The sequence below is a fragment of the Gekko japonicus genome, unplaced genomic scaffold (assembly GCF_001447785.1).
Source record: "Gekko japonicus isolate JY-2015 unplaced genomic scaffold, Gekko_japonicus_V1.1 scaffold40, whole genome shotgun sequence".
Lineage (NCBI taxonomy): Eukaryota > Metazoa > Chordata > Lepidosauria > Squamata > Gekkonidae > Gekko > Gekko japonicus.
The window spans coordinates 2,166,939-2,191,806 of record NW_015172554.1 but is presented as its reverse complement, the minus strand read 5'-3'; the positions used below and the strand labels follow the sequence as shown (position 1 = coordinate 2,191,806).

Below are 24,868 nucleotides of genomic sequence, written 5' to 3'. Positions count from 1 at the left end.
TTAACATTCCAAGACAGAAGCTTGTATTCCATTGTATGTTTTTATTTTATAAGTCACCCAAAGTCTTCTAAATTGTCCCCTTTAAATCTATAGAAATCTTCCACTGTTTTGATGACATGTCTCCCACCTTTATAGTTGAAGGAAAGTCCTTGAGGTATTTCCCACCAAAATCTAATGTTCATGCTCTTCAGTTTGTCCGCTAGAGTTTTGTACTTTCTTCTATCCTGAAGAATTGCTCTGGGAAGCTCTCTCAGTATCATGATTTTCTTTCCTCCAATTTTGAACGGATGTGAAAACTGTTTCTTAAAGATGTCCTCTGTTGTTCTCCTGGTTAAGAATTGTACTATTACGTCTCTCGGTAGTTTTCTCTTCTCCGCAATTCTTGAATTTACTCTGTATATCAAATCAAATTCATAATCCATATCACCATCATCTTCTTCCAGATATTCAGTCAAAGATTTCCGCATGACCTCTCTTATATTTTCATCCAACTCCTCTTCTATTCCTCTGAATCTTAAATGGTTTTGCATCCTTCTATATTCCGTCATTGCTTCAGATCGTCTGATTTGTTGAGTCGTTGTTTCCTGTGCTTTATCCAAAAGCTGCATCTTTTCTTCCATTTCAGTTGACTTTTTTGCCACTCCCTGAACTTCCTGTTTGAGCTCATCCATATCTTGCTTGATCAAAGCTATCTCTGCTGTCACCAACTGTTTGATTGCCGTCACATTTTTCTCCTGAACTTCTTCCAGTTGTTCTAAGTGTCTCTGTGTTTGTTTTTCCATTTGTTGCTCTAGCTGCTTTCCTAGTGCCTGTATTGCCTCTGTCATTGTAAGTTGCCAATCTTTTTTCGCAGTTTTCTCCTTTTCCTTCTCCTTCTCCTTCTCTTTTTCTTTGGTTGCCATCCTTGGGCTTGAAGTCGAAGTTGCTCTTGGTCTCAAAAAAATGTCAATTTTCCCCTTTCTCGTCTCCGTGTTGGTGCGTGGTCTAACTGGCTTATAGCCACCACTCAGTCACATAAATCTAAACTGGACTGTGCACTCGGGCAAATCTTCATTTTTTCGCCACTTTTTCCTTCAAGTTTTGCGCCTAAAAAGCCTTTTAAAGTTTGGGTCCTCCTCAAAATGTTGGGCGCAACTTCTCTATGGTTTTTTGGATAGAGAAGGCAACTTCCTGTTATCTTCGTTCCGTCTATCCGGCCCTTCGAACTTCCGGTACTTCACTTTAATATGTCCAATCTTCTTCCGGTTCTTAAACAGTCCGCCAGGCCTCTCTATGCGATGATTTGATGGTCTTCTTCCTGTCGGAAGCTTTTCGATGTGGCAACAGGCAACCAATACTCACGATAGTTTTCGTCAGTTTCAATTCGCTCACCACAGGAATGATCAACAATGATATTTTTTTAGCGTTTTTAAAGGGTTTAAACACAACTTTTTTCCTCCAGAATTACACCATCGGGATGTTACTTTCGATATCCGCTTAACCGCTAAGCCAAAAAGTTTTCACTCCAACATACGGTAAGCGTATCAGTTATTGTTATCTCACACGTTTAAATTGAGGTATGCATTGCTTCTTTTTCCCAACTCAATGTTATCCTTTCCCAAGAGATTGGCTGACGGAAGATTTATGCTGGAATTCCAGCTTGATCGGCTTCTGTAGAGATGCTTTGCTTCAGCCCGCTTCGTAGAAGGAGTTCAAGGAGTGAAATATGCCCCCTCCGGGACGTAAATCACTCCGATCTCAACTTCTGCTTGGGCTCAGCTGCATTCTTGTCTCCCCCCCCAACTCGGAGAGGTGCTGCGTTGGGCTATAAACCACTCAAACTGTCGAAAGAAGCCGTCGCTCGCCCCGAGCGATTTCGAGATGCGTTAACCCTCCATCTTAGCTCGACCGGAAGCCCCATTACTTTGTTTGTTAACCATGCAGGCTTTTTTCTATACCTATTTGTGCCTTTCCTAACCTGCAGAATATATTTTTTCTGAGCTTCTAGGATCGTAGTTTTAAATAGTTTCTAAGCTTCCCCAATGGTTTTGACCCTTTCTACTTTTCCTTTCAGTTTCCTCCCCACATGTCCCCTCATATCAGAGAAGTTACCCCTTTTAAAGTTAAAAGTGGTTGTGTCAGTCTTTTTGGCCAATTCCTTATTTATACAAATGTTGAACTCAATAACATTATGATCACTGTTCCCAAGCGGTGCAATCACTTTTACATCTCTCACCAGGTCTTGAGTGTTACTTAGGGACCAAATCAAGGATCGCCTCTCCCCTGGTAGGTTCTGTGACCATCTGCTCCATAGCACAGTCATTTAGAGTGTCTAGAAACTCAATCTCTTTTTCTCGACTAGAACACATATTGACCCAATCAATGTGTGGGTAGTTAAAATCACCTATTACGACACAGTTTTTTTGTCTAGCTGCTGTCCTTAATTCATTCATCATTTTATAATCCTCCTCTACCTTTTGATCTGGTGGGCTCCCAGTGTTAAGTTTCCTTTTGGGCCCCCTATTTCAACCCATAGAATTTCCAGAAGTGAATCCAATTCTCTTAGCCTCTCAATCTTTCTGGACTTTATACCCTCTCTGACATACAGAGCCATCCCACCTCCAACCCTTCCCCCCTTATTCTTCCGATATAATATATAACCGGGAATCACTGTATCCCACTGATTTTCCTCATCCCACCCTTGGGGAGACAAGTGGGGTGTTTGTGAAATTAATACATGCATATCGCAGTTTCAGCTCCCAGACTGGAACCCCAGATGTGTAGCTGTGCCTTATAAACTATCCACTGGAGGACTGACCAGGGCCCTTTCTGTACTTTCCTTTTAATCCATGCCCACTGCAGTGTCCTCGAAGCCATTCTGCACTAAAATTGAATTCAACCTTCTTTTTAATCCAGGTTTTTTCCCTCCCCATTCTGCACTAAAATCTAGCTCAACCTTCTTTTTAATTTCACCCCCCCCCATTCTGCCTTATATTACCTCTCTTCAGTGGTCAGCCCGGTTTTAGCCTGCTGTTGCCCCGCGTTATTTGGATGCTATTTTGCCTGGGTTTAAATTACCTTGACTCGAACTCTGAGAAAATCTGGAGTGGCAGGCAAATGCAGAAAGGGCCCAGGATTGTGGCTTACTTTTCACAGCCACACTTGAGCTATATCCCTGATCAGGTGTGTCAAGCCTTGGTAGGCAAAAAAAGAAGGATGTTTTCAGTCAGATAAAGGATTAGGGGGAATTGCTATTATTCCTGCCCCAGTGTTGTGGTCCTGATCCTGATCACACGTATACACCATGGCTGCTTCTAATGGTTAAATTATACATTGGGTATACTAGTGGTAGGGGCTGCGGTGGCTCAAGTGGTTAAGACACTGAACTGCAGACCTGAAGGTCGGTAGTTCGGCAGTTCGAGACCCGAGTGCTGCATGACTGAATGAGCTCCTGTCTCTGGTCCCAGCTCCTGCCAACCTAGCAGTTCAAAAGCAAGAAATTGCAAGTAGACAAATAGATACCACTTCGGTGGGAAGGTAACAGCGTTCCGTGCGCCTCGATGTTTAGTAATGCAGGCCACATGACCATGGAAATGTCTTCAGACAGCGCTGACTCTTCGGTTTGGAAACTGAGATGAGCACCGCATCCCTAGAGTTGGATTCAACTGGCTTTCGAGCAAGGGAAACCTTTACACTTACCTTTACCTATACTAATGGTACAATTCCAGCAATGGACTATAATCTGGAGAACTGGGTTCAACTCCTCCACCTGAAACTAGCTGGGTGACCTTGGGTCAGTCACAGCTCTTTCAGAGCTCTCTCAGCCAAAAAAATAAGTCTAGCTTGCCACCGAGTGGTGCATAATGCTAAAAGAGCTAGAACTTCAGGCTGCCAGACGATCATAAACTCTCCTGGATATACTACACTCAGTGCCATACGATAGTTATTATAATTACAATACCAGCATTTAGTTTGACCCTTGGTGTTTGTACACTTGTGTATTTACCTACCTGTGGGTTGGAGAGGAGACAAATCCAATCCCTACTTGGAGGTTTAATAACCTGTTGGAGGTAAATCCAGAAGGATCCATCAAAGGACATAAACAAGACATCACTGAAAGGCAAATCTGGGAACAAAAAGAGGATGTGTCTTAGAAGGATTGGGGATCAGAAATCAAGGGTCGTCCCTGGTAAATGGGGCCAATCAGGGCAATTGGAACTCTTTCAGATTTTACAGTGCAATCTTATGCAGATTTACTTAATCCGATCGAAGCCCCATTGATGTGAATGGATATTGTCTGGTGGAATGGATACAGTGAACTTGAATGGATACACTCTGCATAGGATTGCATTGTCAATTTAAAAAATCATGGCCTGTTAATGAAATGATCACTGTTTGTTTTATTTACTTGTAGCTGGCCCTTCTTGCTGAGTCTCAAGGTGGATTACGAGGTGTAAAACAATACATCCAAGAGGCATGAGACATTCAACGAACAATGCACTAGGGCTTGGATCACAAAAACTAGCAGTATTCCGTCTGACGCTTTGTTAAGGAGCGCCTTCTGGACGTGATTCAACGCAGAAGCCAGATTCATGAAGCATTAAATCATTTTATTCAGTTTTCACATGCATTCAGGAGGGTTCTTACTTACATCTTTGGTGATCTACTTATTTTCTCTGGCTCATGGTGAAAAAAGATAGTGTGCTCCGCCTTCCTTGCAGTTTCAAGTGTAGACAAAGGAATGGAAGGAGACTGTAAAGCTCGAATTCCCCGCGTCTCTCGGAGCCGGAAATGACTGTGATCAGCCAGTTACAGGAATGCTATTGGATGTCTAACTAAAGACTTCAATTCCCAGAGGACACTTCTCTTAAAGATATATGGCAGTTCTACTTAGCTAAAGTTAAATGCTGTTTGGGACAGCATCAGGAATGCAGAAAAGTATCAGATGTGCTGTAGTGTATGATCCACAATAATAGATGGGGAGAAAACTGTGCCTTCTGTCAATCAGACTGCAGAATGAATCCGAGGATCCCTTCCCTACCCGGATTTAATGGGTGACTTCTCTCCTTAAGGCTAAGCAGGGCTCCTCCTAATGACATGTTCTGGGGAGAGAAAAACCCTCATTGCTGGGAAAGATGGTGCCCTTCTGGTTGGCAGGCAGTCACCCATCAGGGAAAAGTTCACACCTGTCTCTGGAAATAGAGCTTTTAATGAGGAAATCTATTACCTCTTTTTTAAAAAGGGAGACAGGCAGGCAGAGCTGATAATATATTCTCAGCAGAGTTTCTCTGTTTCTTGCAAAAGCCAAACAGTAAACCAGTGACCCAGGAGGCAAAAGTATCAATTTGTGGGTGGTTTACAACAGGAAACAATTCGTGTTCAGCATTCAGTGAGTTCACACAAGTCCATGACTCTTCACCGTTGCCTCTTAATCAGCTCATAGCCCTAAGTGATTTTGGGGAGACATTTGCCTTTGTATTTGTCCTGCTAAGAGATGCAGAACTGCCCAGTCCAAGAAGATGGGGGCAGTGACAATATGATGGCAAAATAGAACCTCCATGTTCCATAGCAATATACCTCAGAATACCAAAAGCAGAGGACAAATCATAGGGGAGGCACATTACCTGCTTGGTGGCTTCTCAGAAGCATCTGCTTGTCACTGTTGTATATGGGATACTGAACTAAATGGATTTTGGAACCAGTGCCTTAATTTTCTTCTCCCTTGTAATGTTACACAGGCCTCTAAGCTATGCTTCTCAATTTGCATGCTGTTTTTTGGCACTGCCCCAAAATATTGGTGCAGCAAGCAGCCTCTCCAGTATGTTGCACAGTTGCAGGCATTAACCATGCATTCATTACTCAGATCTTAGGTAGGCAGAAAATCTGTAACTGGGTTGTACTGCTTCAGATTGCAGGTGGGGACTTATGACTGAATGATTCCTCAGTGTAAAAATTCCCTGCATATATAAAACTAGCTTATTGTGGAAAAGGCCTGTCCTTCTCCTTGAGGTGCTAGCTTTCCACATTCAGGGAGGTTTCAAGCATAGAAGAGCCTTACCTTTGCTATGCTGGCTTTGCAACACAGTTCCTTTCCTGCCACCCTTCTGCCTCCCACAGGCAAACCATTGGTTTTGGCTCCCCACTCTGGCAGGTAAGTTTGATCTAGGCTAGGGCTGTCAGGTCTGAGTTGGGAAATATCTGGAGATTTGGGGTGTGGCACCTGAGGAGGATGGGGTTTGGGGAGGGACCTCAGTGGGGTGCAATGCCATAGAGTTCACCTTCCAAAGCAGCCATTTCCTCCAGGGAAACTGATCTCTGAAACCTGGAGACCAGTTGTGATTCTGGATGATCTCTGGCTACCACCTGGAGATTGTAGAAACAACAGAGAGATCATGGGTAGGATGCAAACAATGAAGAAAACAGTCATGATGTATAATGAAAATATATATTTAGATTGCTGTGTTGCAGTGAGTAGTATTTCATCAACAAGTAGTTAGGCTCTGCTGGGCTATATTATCTCTGCTAAATACCATTTCTCAATATACGTGCTCGTTGAATACGTGCTCATTGAAGAGGGAAGAATGTTTTGTGTCAAGTTCACGGATTACAATTGTTGACATGTAAACTAATGTTATTCACGCAGCACACTTAGATAAAGCGGTCATGTGAAACGGGAGTATATAAAAATTCCGTTAGGGTGGATGCGTGCATCTTGACTTTCATCTTGTTGATGAAATACTACTCACTGCAAAACAGCAGTCTAAATATATATATTCATTATATATCACTGCTGTTTTCTTCAGTTTGGTGTAGTGGTTAAGTGCGCGGACTCTAATCTGGGAGAACCGGGTTTGATTCCCTACTCCTCCACGTGCACCTGGCTGGATGACCTTGGGCAAGCCATAGCTTTGATAAGAGCTGTTCTTGAAAAAGAGCAGTTTTTGTCAGAGCTGTCTCAACCCCACCTACCTCACAGGGTGTCTGTTGTGGGGAGGGGAAGGGAAAGGAGTTTGTAAGCCACTCTGAGACACCTTTGGGTAGTGAAGGGCAGGGTATAAATCCAATCTCTTCTCTTCTTCTTCTTCTTCATTGTTTACCACCTGGAGACTGACAACCCTCTCTGGGCCTCACTAAAGTGGTAAAGCTGTCTCTGAACTATAACACTTCAGACAGCATGTGAGAGTGGCCAAGTTTTCCTGCACGCAGAAAGAGAAAAGTTGGGGAGACTGTTGTAGCTCAGCTTAGAATGCTGCTTCTCTTGGTGAACATTTCCATGGGAGTGAAATTCCCTGCATGGATGTTTTTAAAACTGCACATTATATGAAATTTTCTGCAGTAAATTTTTTCTCCCCAGGCACAAACTCAAAGTTTTCTCCTTCTTACCCCACATTTTCGGAACTTGCTAAAACATTTCCGCAGCAGTGAAATTCCCTGCATTGACGTTTTAAAAACTGCGCATTATGTGAAATTTTCCGTGGTAAATTTTTCCTCACCAGGTACAAACCTGCAGTTTTCTCCTAACCCAGTGTTTTTGGAATCCCTGGTTTTAGCAAGTTCCAAAAACACGTAGTAAGAAAAAGAAAACTTCGGGTTTGCTCCTGGTGAGAAAAAATCTACTGCGTGAAATTTCATATAACGTGCAATTTTAAAAACGTCAATGCAGGGAATTTCACTACTGTGGAAATGGTTGCAAGGTGAGAAAAACCGTATGGAAAGTTATATTGGGCTGGATCCACCCATTCTCCAAGTAGCCTTTCTCTAACCTAAGGAGTCCTAAGGAGTCCTCCTCCAACGTAAGTGGCTCTTCTTCCAAAGGAAGAGCTGCTTGATTTGGGGGAAGGCTTGTTAAGTTCTGGTTAGAAGGCGTCAAACTTGAGCCGAGAGGAAAGGTCTTCCTGCCACGAAGATTGTATTTATTTCCTGCCACGAAGATTGTATTTATTTCCTGCCACGAAGATTGTATTTATTTTATGATTGTATTTATTGTATTTTAAACTGTTCTACGCCGCCTTGAGCAGGCAAGGCGGGATATAAATAGAAATAAATAAATAAATAAATATTTGAATATATGAATAAATAAAATTTGCTCAGTGGAGTGGTAGGGTAGGAGTAATATCCACCCTGTTGTAATCTGTGGCTATAAAAATGCTTTTTCTAAATATATATATATCAGTTGAACAGGAGGGAAAGCACAAAAGCAGGTTGTGCGAGATGCAAACATATTGGCCCTGCGTGCCGAGATCCTAAAAGAGTGGGCCAATGGGCCAGCTAGTGTGGAGTGATGGACGGTTAGAGTGATGGACAGCATCTTGAGAGGTCCAGGTTCAGATCCTCATTACATCCTGAAACCCCGCTGGCAGACTCTGGGCCTGGGCCAGTCATTCTTTCTCTGCCTAACTGATGTCACAGGGCTATGATAATAAAAATGAAGGGGGTTAGAGGACAGGCAGGATAAAAATGTAAGCATAAACAGCCTGGTTCTGCTAGCCAGAGAAACGTCTTGCAAATCTTTCCCCCCCTCTCAGCCAGATTCAGTTGGGAATTGCAGATCACAGAAACGGTTGTGGGGAGCAGGTCAAGTACAAGCAGCTGAACCTGGAAAATGCAAAGCTCCGTATAAATGTTTGTGTAACTTGTCAAGACTTGGGTTCCAAAATTTGGGTTCTTGCTCCAGTGCTCGAAACCATCCATGCTACACGCCAAGGCTGCACTCAACCGTTTCTCATTCTGCCCTAATTGTCTATACCCACCACCCCTTCCTCCTGCCTTTGTGAGAAGGAATGTTCTGACTGTTGTTGGATTTCATTGATCTGGTCTCTCCCCCCCCTCCTGTTTTGCAGTTGGGGGGCTGAGCCATGGCAGCAACGTCAGTGGTGTGGAGTGTTACAATCCCCTGGACCACGAATGGAAAGTGCTTGGATCCATCTCGAGGCATCGGAGTAGTGGCGGAGTGGCTTCCCTGAATGGCTCCATCTACGTGGTGGGCGGCTACGACGGTGTGGTGTGCTTTAGCAGTGTTCCAAGGTAATTCTGCATTGGGAATTATTTGTTTGCCTCACTTGCAATCTGCCTTTCTTGCTGAGACTCAAGGTGGAAATGGAGGAAGGGGAGGAAGAGATTGAATTTATACCCCACCCTTCACTCGGAGTCTCAGAGCGGCTTACAATCTCCTTCCCCTCCTCTCCCCACAACAGGCACCCTGTGAGGTAGGTGGGGTGAGAGAGCTCTTGAGAGAACTGCTCTTGAGAGAATAGCTTTGAGAGAACTGTGACTGGCCCAAGGTCACCCAGCTGGCTGCATGTGGAGAAGTGGGGAATCAAACCTGGTTCTCCCAGATTAGAGTCCAGGCTCCTAATCACTACACCAAACTGGCCCTCACTGCTTGGATGTTCCCTTTAAGGAATCTCAGTACTGCAAAAAGATTACTTGCCTGTCCTCATGGACTGCTATGGGTCTTTGCAACCGGCTGGCAAGGAAAAACCCTCCCACTGCCCCAGCTTCTATCTGCTCCACTGACTATGTTCAAACTCTTCAGCCTCTGCAATCTAAGCAGGTGGAGTGTGACTGCTAGGTAATAGCCATCAGCCTTCAGTGTCCAAATTAACTTCCAGCCAGTTGTGCTAATTTTTTAAAAAAGCACCTGCAGCTATGGATTGAGATGAAAACCGGAAGGAAAAGTCATGGCCGTGGAAAGTTAGGCGATAACAGGCAATGCCTCCCCATTAATTGAGGATGAAGCCATGGGAGAAGACCGGGGTGAGTAGTCTGTCTCTCTCAGCTGGGAGGGGTCTTTCGAAACACCAGCCCCATCCTTTAAGTGCTGAGTTCTTAGAATCTGGCAGTTCTGAATCATCCCTCCCCCCCAAGCTGCTCAATCAGACATCCGAGAAGAGACTGAAGTGGTTGTCGAAGGTCTGTAAAATACCTATGCGCATAGCAAGATGACAGCAATAGGTTCGAGTTTCCAGAAGCAGAGGGAGTTGGGGACATAAATATCTGCCTTGATGAAGGGCTCAGATGTTTGCCGCGTGAGCAATGCAGCGAGTTGGGTGTAGTTTCTCCCTTCCTTTTCAGTGTCTCGGGGTGGTGTAGTAAAGAGGGTTGTTGGCACTTGGGCTAGGGGGACAACATGGGATCTTCCGGTCCCTGCTTGGGCACCAATGTCACTGGGTAACCTTGGGCCAGCGCAGCCTATTTCGTAGGTGGCTGTGGAAGGAAGAGGGGGAAATCCCCATGCTCCCATGGATACCTTGGTGGAAGCAGACGTCACGAAAGTGTGGGATAGATAAAAATACTAAAAAGGAATAGGAAGACCTCCCCCCGCCTTGTTAGGTTGGATCAAGGCTTCATCTAGAGGAACGTCATGACCCCTATCTAATTGTGAGGCTTCCCCCACTCCCAAGACAGTTTCCCTGCCATCCGCTGTCCCACCGCCAAAACGGGCAACAGGCCTACTGGCCTTAGAATTGGGAAGGAGAGAGGGGGTTAGAGCACCCAGGGCCTCCTTCTTCCCCCGGCTGGCTCTCCACCCTCCGTCTCCCTCCATGGCCTGAGCTCAGTCTGTTGCTTCCTCTCTAGCCACCTGTGGTGCCTGCCTTCCCAGTTGTGCCAATAAAGGTCGATGGATGATTCCTGTACACACCTCCTTCAGCATAACAGCAAACCATGCTTTTTCTGTATGCGTACAGGCTCTTTGGATACTTTCAAATGGAGATGTACAGGTCAGGAACAAGTGAGAAAGGTTTTATTGTATTTAGCCATAGGCCATTACAAAACACGAGCAGAGAAGCACACAATAAAACATAGAGAATTATAAAAATAAAATAAAAATAAAATACAGTCTAAAATATTATAAATCCATAAAACCAAGATTATGAACAGTTAACTAAATCACAGCATACCCACTAAGATCCATATTAGTCTTCCCTTTTATAGGATTCGCTGGCCCCATCACAGAGGTGAAGCCATCATGGCTGGGGATGTCGCGCACTGATGCTCTGGTAGTTTGGTCAAAACTCTATGGCAACCAAAATACCAGAGCATCACTGTGTGACATCCCTGGCATGATGATGTCACATGTGGCAAGGTCGCCCTGCCCATCCACTCGCGGAGTGCCCCCTCCCACCCCCTGCCAGCTCCAGGTAAGGACTCAGCAACCCCGAGGTATTATACCCTGCTGAGGTCCCTCCCCTCCCCAAATCCCGCTCTCCTTAGGCTCCACCCTCCAAATTTGTTATTTCCCAACCCTACTTCCCGCCTTATCCTCCGCTGTTTCAGAGTGATGTGCCTGGCTCCCAGCCACCTCTCTCCCCCGGCTTTCCTCGCATGGGGGAGTCTGGGCCATGGCTGTCCACAGCTCTGGCAGCTGGGGCTGGGCTGAGTCGGGACTGGGGATTGGCTCCGGGCACGAATGCCCGTGGGGAGCCCTCAGGGAGAGTTCTTCTCTGTTCGTTCATCAGCAGCTGGTTTTGGCTAGGCTGCCTCTGGACACAGAGGTTTCATTTATCCACCAGGGCTCCTCACATCCGTCGATGGATCTCTCCTCCATGGATTTGTCAGATCCTCTTTAAAGCCATAAAATCTAATGGCAATGAATCCCTCAGGTTAATGCTGCTTTGGGTGAAGTGCTTCCCTTTGCCCTGAATTTATAGACTATCGGTTTCATCGGGTGACCCTCAAATTCTGCTCCTTATGGGGAGGGCTCCACAATCATTAGAAGTCTGGTGGGGAGTTATATGAGACGGGGCCTTGTCTGTAGTGGCACCGAGATATGTTGGAAGTCCCTTCCTCAGGAGGTACCTTTCGCTCCATCCCTTTTAGCATCAGGAGGCAAGTGAAGAGACCATCTTCTTTTGGGGACTGGATTGAGTGGTGGTCATTAGGGTTGCCAGGTTTCCCCTGGCCACTGGGGAGGGGGGAGGGTTGCCAGCTCCAGGTTAGGAAACTCCTGGAGATTTGGAGGGACCTCAAGTGGGGCACAATGCCATAGAGTCCACCCTCCGAAGCATCCATTTCCTCCAAGGGAAATGATCTCTCAAGTCTGGAGATGAGCTGTAATTCCGGGGATCCCCAGGTCCCACCTGGAGGCGGGCGTCCCTAGATGATAGTAGAGGAACGGCTCTACACAACCTCTTTAATTTCACAGTTAAAGTTAGAGACATGCTTGTAACACCCTGATTTTCCCAGCAAGGGTCACTGGCCTCCAACTATTAGAGACCGCCAAGGGCTCTTCTCTGCCTGCCACTGTTGTTGACCACATCAGAAAGCAGAGAGCTGAAATGGTTTGACAGGAAAGAATCAGCAAAAATTCAGAAAGACAAGATCTTGGGTCACCCCTAATTGGAGTCCTTCCATTCTCCTTCCCGGAACATCTTTGTGCTCGCACCAGTAATAGGGATGGGATGAGACCTTCTCACTATGTTCCTTAAAATATGTCAGCTCCTGAAGGGCGCTCCTTTTTCTTCCCCTGAGGCTTGCTGCGGCAAACGATCTCCTGACAACACCGAAAATTGGCTTCGCACTTGGTTAGTGGCATACCGCAAGCCGCCGTGTGGGTAACCAGGTAATACCCTGGGGGAGAAAGCTGAGCTGCTGGCAGCAGGCAGTGAAGACCCAAAATATCAGTATCAACACCATCCGTGTGAATCCAGAGTCTCACTAAAGACATGAGGCCAAGTTATGCCCCCCACTGAACATTTCTGTCCCCACTAGTGGGGGTGTCTGCTAAATCTTCCGCTGCAGAACCAAGACTGCTTTATGCATATTTTGTCATCTGCATATTCTAAGGTAAAGGGTTCCCTTGCTCAAAGCCAGTCAAATCCAACTCTAGGGGGCGGTGCTCATCTCCATTTCCAAGCCGAATAGCCAGCACTGTCTGAAGATGTTTCCATGGTCATCATGTGGCAGGAATGGCTAGACGCCGAGGCGCACGGAACACTGTTACCTTCCCACTAAAGTGGTACCTATTTATCTACTTGCAATTTCTTGCTTTCAAACTGCTAGGTTGGCAGGAGCTGGGGCCAGAGAGGGGAGCTCACTCCGTCATGCAGCACCCGGGTCTCGAACTGCCAAGCTAGTAACCTTCCAGTCTGCAGCTCAGCGTCTTAACCTCTGAGCCACCGCGGCCGTATTCAGCATATTCAAATTTTGCTTAATTCTACCTCTGAGTCATGAGATAGGGCAAAGAACTAAGGAGCCCTTAGTTACAAGTGGGGGCCGTCGAGTCTCCCGGGGGGGGGATCCCATCTCCCCCCCCTGCTGAGCCCAGTGTGGCCCCCGGGATCTCTGGCAGCTGCCACCAGGTCCAGTGTGGAGCCCTGAGATGTTTGGCAGCTGCTGCGAGGCCTGGCGCAGCCCCTGGGCTCACCCTGGGTTGCACTGCCAGGCTCAGCGCGGAGTCCGAGGCTGTGGGGCTGCTGCCACAACAGATGGGATGAAAATGCTCACAATAATTATGTAGGGGGAGGGGCTGTGGTTCAGTGGCAGTGCATCTGCTTTGCTACAGAAGATCCCAGGTTTAATCCCCAGCATCTCCAGGTGAAAGGAGTAGGTGATGAAAGACCTCTGCCTGAGACCCTGGAGAGCTGCTGCTGGCCAGAGTTGATAGACATTGTTGCCTTTGACAGATCAATAGACAGATCAGCATCAGGCAAGCACAATCTTGTCTGACCTTGGAAGCTAAGCAGGGCTGACCCTGGCAAGTAATTGGAAAGGGAGACTTCCAAAGTATTACCAGGGCTTGGGATGCAGAGGCAGAAGAAGAGGAATTGACTTTTTTCCCTGCCCTTCACTCAGAGTTGCTTACCATCACTTTCCCCTCCTCTCCTCCCATCGAACACTCTGTGAGGTAGGTGGGGCTGAGAGAGCTCTTGAGAGAACAGCTCTGAGAGAACTGTGACTGACCCAAGGTCACCCAGCTGGCTGCATAAAGGTTGAACAGGTTTATTCCCCTTGTATTCAGTTGCATGTTGGAGGTTTGTAAGAGCATTTTGTCATTTGAAGGCTATGCTCCTTGCCCTCCAATAAGGCTTGCCAGCTTCGGCGGGTGGGCCCGGGAAGGCAGGGAGGGCTAGTTTGGGGGGCAGCGGGCCCCCTTCACCGGCGCAACTGGGTGTGTGTGTTAAAATTTAAAACTTGAGTCACATCGCAGAGGCAGCATGTTTCTTTCATTGAAGGGAAGGCAAATTCAGTGATAGGAAACCCCCTCAAGGGGGGGAATTATTATACCTATAATTGAGCCAAATGTGATTTGGCTGGCTGAATGCCACCCCAATCGTCTTGCATTGCTGAAAGTGGCATTCGGGGGTCATTCGGCTGACCGAATCATATTCGGCCCGATTTGGCTGAATCCAAATGGGCCGAATCTTTTTTTCTTTTTTTTTGTCCATCCCTAGTGCACACATTGGAATCGGCTGAAGCAGGGGAATATGTCCAGCATAAGTCAGACCTGGCCTTGTGTCCATCAGTCAGACTAGCAGCAGAATATGGTTTCATAAAATTGGCTTGTTGTGTTGGGTCGCTGGTCAGTCTTTGTCCACTTTCACAGACTGGCAACAGCTCCTCAGGGTCTTAGGTAAGGGACGGGCTTTCCCACTACCCAAGACCTTTCTTGCTGGAAGCCCCAGGGAATCATCCTGTGTCTTTTGGTAACCTGTGTCTTTCGGGAAGGCACCGGCTGGATATTAGGCAAAACGTTTTTACAGCAAGAGTTGTGCAACAGTGGAATCAGCTGCTTAGGGAGGTGGTGAGCTCCCCCTCACTGGCAGTCTTTAAGCAGCGGTTGGACAAACCCTTGTCAGGGATGCTCTAGGATTATCCTGCATTGAGCAGGGGTGGGGGTGTTAGACTAGATGGCTTGTATGGCCCCTTTCGACTCTGTGATTTTATGATTCTGTGCCAAGCAGGCACTCTGCCACTGTGCCACAACTTGCCTGCTCCAGAGAAGAAACCTAATTTGCCTCCCTATTCCGTCTAACGCTGAGGCACACTCCCGTTTTTGACCCCATTGCGAAGGATCCTCATAGAAATGGCTCTCTGGCTGCCCCCAATCAGAAGAGTGTTTTGCTGCACTGTCTGTATCGATTGGGTTCCAACTGCTCTTTGTTCGAGGCCCTCGGCCTCCCCTGGGTTCCTTTAGCAAACAAGTTATTGCCGCTACTTCTGACCGATAGCTTTGACAACCCAATTACTGCTATATCGCTTGCTAAAAGATGGCTCAAAGTCCCCGGCGCATTCCACAAGTGTTTCATTTCAGGGCTGAAATTCTGTGTCTAAATATATGTATAATTGAGAGAGCGGGCATGTGTCAGAATTGTGTCATGTCGTATTTCCAGCTCTGCTGTTGCTTCTCGGCAAGCCTGTCGCCCTTCCAAGAGGGATCGTTTTGCTGAAAGACTAGTCCCACCACCCAGAGAGGCAAGCCAAGAGGTTGGCTGGGGTCTTATTTTGGGTTTCGAGGTCAGCTTCCTTACAGCCATTCTTTACTCCGCAGCAATCTTTCCTCCTTACATGGCGTGTGAGAGGTGCTTGCCCGCATCAGCAGCTTCTAATGACAGACGTTTGCATTTTCCTTTCTCTACCCCCCCCCCCATGCTGAAGGTACGAGCCTGAAACCAACTCGTGGAAGCGGGATGTGGCCCCGATCAGTGAAGCCAAGCGGGATGTGGCTGTTGCTGAGCTGGGAGGCTACCTGTACTGTGTGGGCGGCTATGATGGGCTGTTGTGTCTTAGCACCGTGGAGAGGTAGGCTGCATCCCATGGATAACTCTGTGGTGGTGGGTTGGGGGGGGGGGGGGGGGCTACAGAACAAAGGGGCCAACCTGTGGCATTGTTTAGCAGAGGTTTTTCGTGCACTTGACAGGACACCTTCAGTGGTGGCTCCTCAGCTGAAGAACGCCCTTCCTAGAATGGCTCGCCTGGCACTTAGCTTGTTAAAGCTTTGCACACCAGGGGGGGGAAACCTTTCTGCCTGCCCAGACAATTGGTTATCTGTCTTAAGCTTGTATTTGCTGTTTCTGTCTCTATTGTTTTCAGTTCTATTGCTCTGATGCTTTTACTTCTGCCTTGGTATAGCAATTTCATTCTGCTGCTTTTATCATTTCAGCTTTTACCCCTGCTCATTTGAATGTTTTGCAAGCTCCCAGGAGCAGTTTTTAAGGGGTTTTTAAATAAAAGTTCAATAAAGATTTTTAATTTTTTAAAAAATGACCGATGGCAGCCCACAGTCCTGGATGTGGCTAAGGCTCCAACGTTTACTTAATCAATCAAATCTCTTTTGATCAATTTCTAAACAGAGGCCCCTGACTGGGCAGCATTTTGGGAAAGTGCTTTTACACCACCTGAAGCTGGCAGGGGATATCTTAGACATCCTTGTTCTCTTCTTCTCATCAGAGTGGCTTTTCCCAGGGCTCTTTTTGTAGATAAAGCCCAGCAGGAACTCATTAGCATAATAGGCCACACCCAACAGCAGAACCTCATTAGCATATTAGGCCACACCCCTGACAGCACAGCTCATTAGCACATTAGGCCGCACCCCCATGTTACCAGAAGTGTGCTCATCCAGCCACACCCACCTTTTGCTTCTTATTCTGCTTACCTTGTTTGTTGTCAAAACCCAGGGCTTTATTGTAGCAGGAACTCCTTTGCATGTTAGGCCACACACCCTTAATGTAGCCAATACTAATGAGTTTCTGCTGTTGGGTGTGGCCTATTATGCTAATGAGTTCCTGCTAGGCGTGGCCAACTTGGAAGCCAGCCGGAACTCCGTTCCTTTGCGTTCCTGCCCAAAAATAGCCCTGGCTTTTCCAATACCCATCTGCACAGAGACGTTCCATTCTCTCACACTTACACCTGTCAGTAGCATTGTGGACAACCTCTCATCTCTCATACATGGGACGGAAAGCTTCTTCTCACAGCAGAGAAGAGGCATTCCGCTCTTCTCTGTCGCAACAGGGAATGCCTCTTCCGAGATGGCGTCTGCTGTTCGGCACCGTTTTGATGGCAGCCCGACTTTGTTCTTTTTGCTTACAAAAGGAATGTTTACTTTCTGTAAGAGATGCTTACAGAACACACATGTACAGCAGCTCTGTACGGATGTGAACTGCGCAAGGCTTCATAGGTTCAGAATGAAAGATAGAAAGCCAGAGGTGAGCTTGAAATGCAGTGCTTGGTGAAGGACTTGCCGAGAAATTGTGAGAGAAGAAAAGGTATGCATGAATGTTGGAGAGAGATGGGGATTGACGAGAGCGTGAAGAAGAGGCAATCAAGCGTAAGGGCACATTCTAAGAAATGGGCGGCGGGGTACCAGTCTCTGATATAACTGAAAGGAAATTGGAAGGCAGAAGGGCAAGCTCTGGATAGGATGATATAAATCAAAGAGGGAGGGGGGGAAAGGCTGGAGTTGTCGTTACGGAGCCCTGAAAAGGCTTGCAAACAGACGAGAGTTGCTGAAGACAAGGCTACTGACTGAGGTACAAGATGAGCGGAGCGTCGACAGGAATAAGTCTTCCCCATTCATTTTGCTGCCCAGCTTAAAACTGCGGCACGTTAAGGGATACTTCCACCCTCCACAGCTGCAGAAAGTGCAAGATGTTTTCGCTGTAGGCTTCCATCCAGGACAGGCCAACCTGGCCGGACTGTGGGGGGAGGAGAAATTTCAAATTTTCAATCCTTGCTCTTTCGACCCGAAAAATCCATTTCTGTCGTGCAAATCAAACCTCTGACTTTGTCTTTTCACAGCATCTTATGTTTCCTGACACCCTGGGTGCGTTCAGACACGGCGTTTGCAACGGTATAGGTGCCGGTTGCAATCGGTGTACTTTCCGGCGTTCACACGTAGAACATCTGCCTTTTTCCCTAACCGTTGCAAAGCCCTTTAAATCGTTGTACTCTGCCACTAGGTCCCCAAGTGGTGGTATCCTGGGTATCCTGAGTACAACGGTTGTAATCGCTTAACCCCCGTCTGATCGCTCTCCACAGTTGCAGAGCCACTTCCGTTCGGAAGCCTGAGGCTTCCGATTTTCGCCGACCATTTTTTTTTAAAGGTCGTTGATATGCGTTTGGGCGAAGCTTCGCCCTGGCGTTTGTTTAAAAAGAAAAGAAAAGGGCCTTAGTTTAGCGTTTCAGAGGCGTCCGGGACCTCAGGGAGGCTACTTTGCTCTTTAAACTTTAAAGGTAAGTCCTTACCTTTAAAGTTTAAATGTAAGACAGGGTTTTTTGCGCATGCATGAAGATAGCCATTCTATGGATGGCTGCCTATGCGCATGCTGAAACTGAGTTTTAACCCCCCCCCCCCCAAAAAAAACCGCCGATGCCCGCTGTGTGTGGACAGGCATACAGTGATGGGATCAGCAGACAGGAGGTGAGTGTGATCGCGTTTCAGCCGGCATAAACTGCACCGGTTCCAACCGGTACAGTTTATGCTGGCTAAAACGGCGCGTCTGAACGCACCCCCTGAGTTCTTAATCCCCACCTTTCTGAGTCTGTGGTTACATTTGGAATTCTAACACAGGGTGGTGGGCACAGCTACAACATGGCTTACTGTCTGATCTTGGATTGTAATGATAAAACTGGACTGTACAAAATGGCTGCTGTGGGAGGTGGAGCCAACCACACCGAGGAAGCTCAGATGCAGGAAGGAGGGAGGAGTAATTTAAAAATTATACTGAGTAAGAGGAGTGAAAGAGAAGAAAACCAATACTGTGCAGGCACCTGCTGCTGAAACATTGATTTGGTAAGTCCAGGTTGGGAAACTCCTGGAGATTTGGGGGTGGAGCCTGGGGAAGACACAAATCTCAGTGGGGTACAATGCCATACAGTTCACCCTCCAGAGCAGCCATTTTCTCCAGGGGAGCTGATCTCTGTAGTCTGGAGATAAGCTGTGATTCTGGGGGATCCCCAGGTCCCACCTGGAGGCTGGCATCCCATAACAACGATCTTCTCTGCCCCTTTGCTCCTCAAAGTCTTTCTGATTTTCAGAGGAGACTAGAACGGGAGAATCAAACCTCTATGGTACAAGGACTTCCTTGAAGGAATCTCTTGGGCTGGGCAAGGGCGGGCTCTGCCCTGTTTTACAAAGCCCTGCTTAAGAGGCAAGGTGAGAGCTGCCCAAGAGGCTGGTCTGGTAGCACCACAGACACACGGCCCTGAAGCAAGATCAGCTGCACTTCTTCAAGTGCTGGGTGAAATGGGTCCACAGGCCGGTGGTCGTCTGCAGGGTGGACTGTGGATGCTCCCACTCTAGAAAGTCACGTTGAGCCTGGTTGTAGCTCTTTTCTTTCATCAATGAGTAACTGCCACTGACTGTTGACTGCTTGAGATCTGGGGCGGGGTTTGGGGGGAGTAGAAGGGGTCTAGTTTAGAGTTGCATTGACCCTCACCACCACCTTTGCTTCCCTGATCCTGCCGTCTAAGCATGTTCATGCATTCTCATCATGGTGCATGTGCTTTTTAGGTACGACCCTGAGCTAAACAGGTGGTGCAGGGTGGCATCCATGAATCGCCGCCGGAGGGGCCTAGGCTTGGCTGTGCTCGATGGTTACCTGTATGCCGTTGGGGGGTCCGATGGATGTTCCCCATTATATTCAGGTAATGGGAAAGGCTGGTGGCAGATCTGATTTCGTCAGAGGAAGTTTGGAAAAAAAGGAATTTTGCTCTTGAATTTTCAGTGCTAAATTAATAAATAGAGTGACGTGCTGTCTTGCATTCCACTTCCCCCCAAAATAGCCTTGCCCGATCAGGTTAAAGCCTATTTAATTCCACAACTAGTGTTACCATCACTGCCTTGGCAAATGCAGGGAGATATGGGAGGCAGTGCCTAGGGAGGGTGGAGTTTGGGGAGGATGTGATGTCACTTCTGGGTGATGCTCTAGGCTGCCTCCCCCTAGTCTCTGTGACCTTTACCATAGGGAGTAGGAAAAACTCCTACAGCGTAGGGGAAATTCCTATAGCATCATTATGTAGTGGATATTTTCCCCCTTCCTCAGTTCCTCAGGGGCAGGAAATTGAGGCTGGGGGCAGGTTATTCCCACCCAGGAAGTTAAGTGGGAAGCATACCCACAGTATCTTTTATCATTGAAGCATAGCTCCTCCCCTGAAGGTATAGATCCCTTCTCTTGCTCTGCACTCCCATAAAGCTTGCCCAGATCAAACCTAGCACCCACAGTAAGCCCATGCCCTAACCACCAACCTTGTAATGGCAAGCCCAGGATGGCCTTGCTGAGGTTCGTCTTGGGGGAGGGGAGAATGTACTAGTGACCAGTGTCCCCTCTAAGCTGAGTTAGTGTGAGCCAGCTCACAGTTTTTTAGCCTCCAGCTCACACCTTTTTGTCTTAGCTCAGGAAGGATGGCTCCAGATGGCTCCAACTAATTTATGCAGCGGCCAAATTGCTCGCTCAAAACTTTAATGCCAGGTGCTCACAAAGTAGAATTTCTGCTCTTGTGAGACTCCACAGCTTAGAGGGAGCATCGCGACATATATGCAACCTAGTAATAATCCATGTATTTACAAATACAAAGATTGATGAGGCACTCTAGCAGTGCCGGAGCAAGCACACAGGCTGGCTAATCCTAAAGCCCCCTGAATTCCTGAACTGCTGTTTTCAGTTCCCATTGACACCTGTCCGTGTATGATAGAACCAGCGACTGAGAAAGGGGGCACTTTGTGTTTTGTCATAGTGGAGCGTTACAATCCGGCAGAAGACAGGTGGACCCCTTGCTCTCCCATGAGGACCTGTAGAGAGTACCTCGGATGCGCAACCTTCCAAGGGAAGATCTATGCTGTTGGCGGGCGGGATGACCTCACCGAACTGCGCAGTGTTGAGCGGTTTGATCCTGTTGCCAACGAATGGTCTGCTGTAATGCCAATGAAGTCCAAGAGGAGTAAGGTATCGGACCACAGCTGTGTTATGGGAACTCAAGGAGAGTGATGGTTCGTAAAACCGGCAGGTGGCCCTTTTCTGAAGAACTGTCCATTACTTTAGCAGGGCCCAGTCCTCATGTTTTGCACATTAGGGGATATCAGTAGTGCCCACTTTCGAGATAATGGGCATCCTTGCCTTGTGCCTTTCTGTATTTCAATATAACTCGATAGTTCTCCATTTACAATCACTTTTGCCTTTTGCTCTTTGTATATTGAATGTATCATATTGGTAAAGTTTTCTCCCATCTCTAGCATCTGAAGTACTTCTGTCATAAAAGTCCAATTAACATTATCAAACGCTTTCTCTGCGTCCAAAAATATTACAGCCAACTGTTTTTCACAATGAACTTCATAATATTCTAAAACATTCATCAGAATTCTCAAATTATTTTTCATTTGTCTTTTGGGAAGAAATCCCGCTTGATCTATATTTATAATTTCCACCATAATTTTTTTGAGTCTCTGTGTCAATATAGAGGCAGTAGTGCCCACTTTCCAGGATTTCAAAGGGAAGTGGACTGAAAAGCAGGAAACCATTTAACTGTTACGGTAACCAAAGCTTCCGCTGCTTGCTGAAAGTCAAGGCCCTCTTCATCTTTCCAGCTGTGATTGAGAAGGGGGGGGGGAGTAAACATATAGCTGTTTCAAATTGGCTTCCAAAAATAAGTTCAGGTCCTATCAGCATGGTGGAAGACGCAAGTTTAAAAGATGTGCAGACACAAATATCAACTGAATGTTGCCTTTGGTGCGGTGATGGCCTTGGTGGGTTCATCTCATTCTACAAGGAAAGCTGTGTGCTCCTGTTCAATACAAATGGGTAGAAACCTCCCTTTTAGCTTGCTTTTCTGAAAGAGGGGCATTCTATATCCCAAAAGTCCAGTGGAGCCTTCTGACACACTTCCGGTGATGTCAGGGGGTGTGGCATATGCAAATAAGTTATGCTAATGAGCTCCTGCACCTCTTTTCCTACAAAATGACCCCTGGCATATCTCCATATATGGCCAATACTGTCGATGAACCTGGTAATTGGATTCCTCATTAACATTTGCGTAAACAGGGTTTTCCATGGAGTGTTGACCTCGGCCTTAATTCTTTGCTGAAAACCTGAAAATAACGGCATTTCTTCCTTTATGCAGGTGAGCCTTGCTGCTGCGAATGGCTACCTCCTAGCCATTGGGGGATATGATGGCACCGTCCACGTGACCACAGTAGAGGCATTTGACGTGGAGATGAACAAGTGGAGGTAGATTGGTGTTTTGAGGCTTCAGTTCCTTCTTAACTTCCTCGATGAATGTCTACTGAAATTTCCAAAGTTCTGAGAGCAGCAATCCATTTTACTCCTTCTGGAGCAAAAGTGGAGGTTTACTTTTTTTTAGAGAGTTAAGGATAATCCATCCCAAGAAGAGCCTATCCCACCCCCCACCCCCCACCCCCGTCTCTGCATGAGTCTTTGCTGATTAGAAGATGGCAAGCTCCGATCAGCCACTCATGCAAATCCCAAGAGGTTCCTCCTCCAAGAGGGTAATTCTAATTCTGGAAAGCGATTGAGCAGTCTGTTCACACGTGATTCAGTGTTTTAGGTTAGGCTGCTTGGAAAGAACTACATCATCTGGCTTTCTAGCCTGTAACCTGGGTCCTACCATCGAAATCCTGACCTGTGCTCACCGCATAATAAACAAGAACTGTACGAGTGCGATATATGGAACATCTAACAGTCACCTAAACTGTATTTATAAGAACTGCTCCGCTTGTTGCTTGGGTGTGTTCCAGCGTTTTTATGTATTTGTTTTTAATTGATTGTTATCTTAATGTAAGTTATAAGTTTATACTAGGTTTTATTGTATTTTACTGTATCTAACTGTATTTTTGAATTGCTTCTAAGCTGCCCTGAGTCCACCTCGGCAGGGAGTGCGGGATATAAATCAAATCAATCAAATCTGCGATTTGCTGGAGCACTTAGTTCTTTCTCTCAATTTGCTTCGTGTCTCCCCCTCCCTTTTTACACGATCATACTTACTTGTTGGTAAAACACTACCAAAAATCAATCTTGATATGATCATATGCAAGATAACACATCAAGATTTTTGTGTGTTGGGGTTGGGGCTCCATTGACATGCATCTGTGTTCCTGCACCTTGATTAGATACCACTGAGAGAGGACTGTAATACAACTGTACATATGAATCACTTCAAGACTGCTTTTTGGCAAAGTTTTTATCAATGCATGCATACATGCACCTCAGCAACGAGGAGGGAGAGAGGCACAAAGGAATGGTAAAGTGCGCAGTGCGTTGCACATGTGCAAAAATCTGGAAATAAAAGCTAAATTATGTTTCTAGGTTGAAAGTGAGTCCAGGTGGTGATCTGGAACTCCCAAATCCACGTGTTTTCCTGCTGTTTCTTGCAGGCGCTTCGGCAACACACAAACGTGTCACCCCGGCGGAGGCGTCACGGCCATCAACACGGCTCCCTGCGATCGGGAAACTCCCCAAGTGGTCCGGAGCAGATAGAAAAACAATTCTGATTTCTGGTTTGGTGGGACAGTTAGTTAGGCCTGAACAACGAAAGAAGGAGGAGAGAGGGGTTGGTGGCGGGCAGGGACTACGGCCAGAAAGAGGCGTGGCATGGCAAAGGCGCGATAGAATTTCCCTCCTGCCTGAATGGAAGTTCAGAAGTGTCCATTTTGCAGGAGGTAAAAGGAAAGTACTTAATCCTCCCAATGCCCACTGCATGACTCCCCCACAGACACCCCCCCCACCTGTTAATTTTCCCTTCCCCCCTTTTCCAGCCATGCTTAGACTAGAAAGGAGCCCCTCTGGGAGAAAAACAGCCTGGAAAAAGAGTCACAGCAGGGAAAGCCTTAAGCACCTTTCCTCCACCCACCCTTTCAGCCCCACAAATGCTGCTCCCACGTCATTGGGCATCCCCTGTTTGCAGCATCATGCCTATAGTGTGGTGGTCATATGCAGTGAGATGAAGAGGTGTACAGGACTATAGGACTTCAGGTGGCAGGTGCAGGATGAAACCCTAAAAGTAGAAAGCTAGCACAGCAAGCAGCAGACAAGGCTTGAACCTTTATCCCTGATGTGCTAGATTTTTAATTGCAGAGTTTCGTCTCTTCTTAACATGGGGAGCATTAAACTGGCAGCCTTCAGTAGTGGTCTGAATTGGTAGCATTCCCTGCCATCTGTGTATAGAGGGTTCACGCCTGCAGCAGAATGTGGTGGTAGAATGGAGCAACTAAGGCTGGAATGTTACATGCAAGTGGAAGGTAACATTTTTAGTGTTCCCCTGCAAGTAGAAAAACTAGCTTATCATCGGTAGTTCAGCAGTTCGAGACCTGAGTGCTGCATGACGGAGTGAGCTCCCGCCAACCTAGCAGTTCGAAAGCAAGAAATTGCAAGTAGATAAATAAGTACCACTTCAGTGGGAAAGTAACAGCATTCCATGTGCCTCGACGTCTAGTCATGACCACATGACCACGATAACGTCTTCGGACAGCGCTGGCTCTTCGGCTTGGAAACGGAGATGAGCACCGCAACCCTAGAGTCAGATTCGACTGACTTTCGAACAAGGGAAACCTTTACCTGCAATCTGAAATGGGATTGTCTACTGTTTCACCTTGGGATGTTACCACTTTATTCTGCACCACATGTGTGCATGAAGTTGGATTCACACATGTAGGACAATCAGGTGATTAGAACTGCTTCTTTTCAGACTGCAAGTAGAGGATGTCATTTTGGGATCTGCCCTGGGGCTAGTTCTAGGTTTTGAGGAGCCCTGGGCAGAGACTTCCCAGGTCCCTGCTCCCCTCTTCTACCTACCACCAGGCATCCTACATATGTCCTCATTCCCTTCTCCCCCTTCCCACCCACCTGTATGCCCTTCCCCTGCCCTTTTGTGAGCTCTCCCACTGCCCAGGCTCACCACGGCCTGAAGCCCTTTTTCCCAGCTGCAGTCGGCAGCAGTATTC

At 47.0% G+C, this 24,868-nt stretch overlaps 1 protein-coding gene across 1 annotated transcript in view; it reads left to right on the top strand.

The window, feature by feature from the left end:
• LOC107118794 (kelch-like protein 20) overlaps positions 1-24,278 on the top strand; it is a 37,828-nt gene extending 13,550 nt beyond the window's left edge. Inside the window, exons 3-8 of the mRNA XM_015421164.1 lie at positions 8,820-9,003; positions 15,577-15,720; positions 19,430-19,563; positions 20,653-20,861; positions 22,033-22,139; positions 23,303-24,278. Coding sequence (XP_015276650.1) covers positions 8,820-9,003; positions 15,577-15,720; positions 19,430-19,563; positions 20,653-20,861; positions 22,033-22,139; positions 23,303-23,405 — 881 coding nt within the window. The 3' untranslated portion in view covers positions 23,406-24,278. The remainder of the gene's footprint in view (positions 1-8,819; positions 9,004-15,576; positions 15,721-19,429; positions 19,564-20,652; positions 20,862-22,032; positions 22,140-23,302) is intronic.
• The last annotated feature ends 590 nt before the right edge of the window (positions 24,279-24,868 follow it).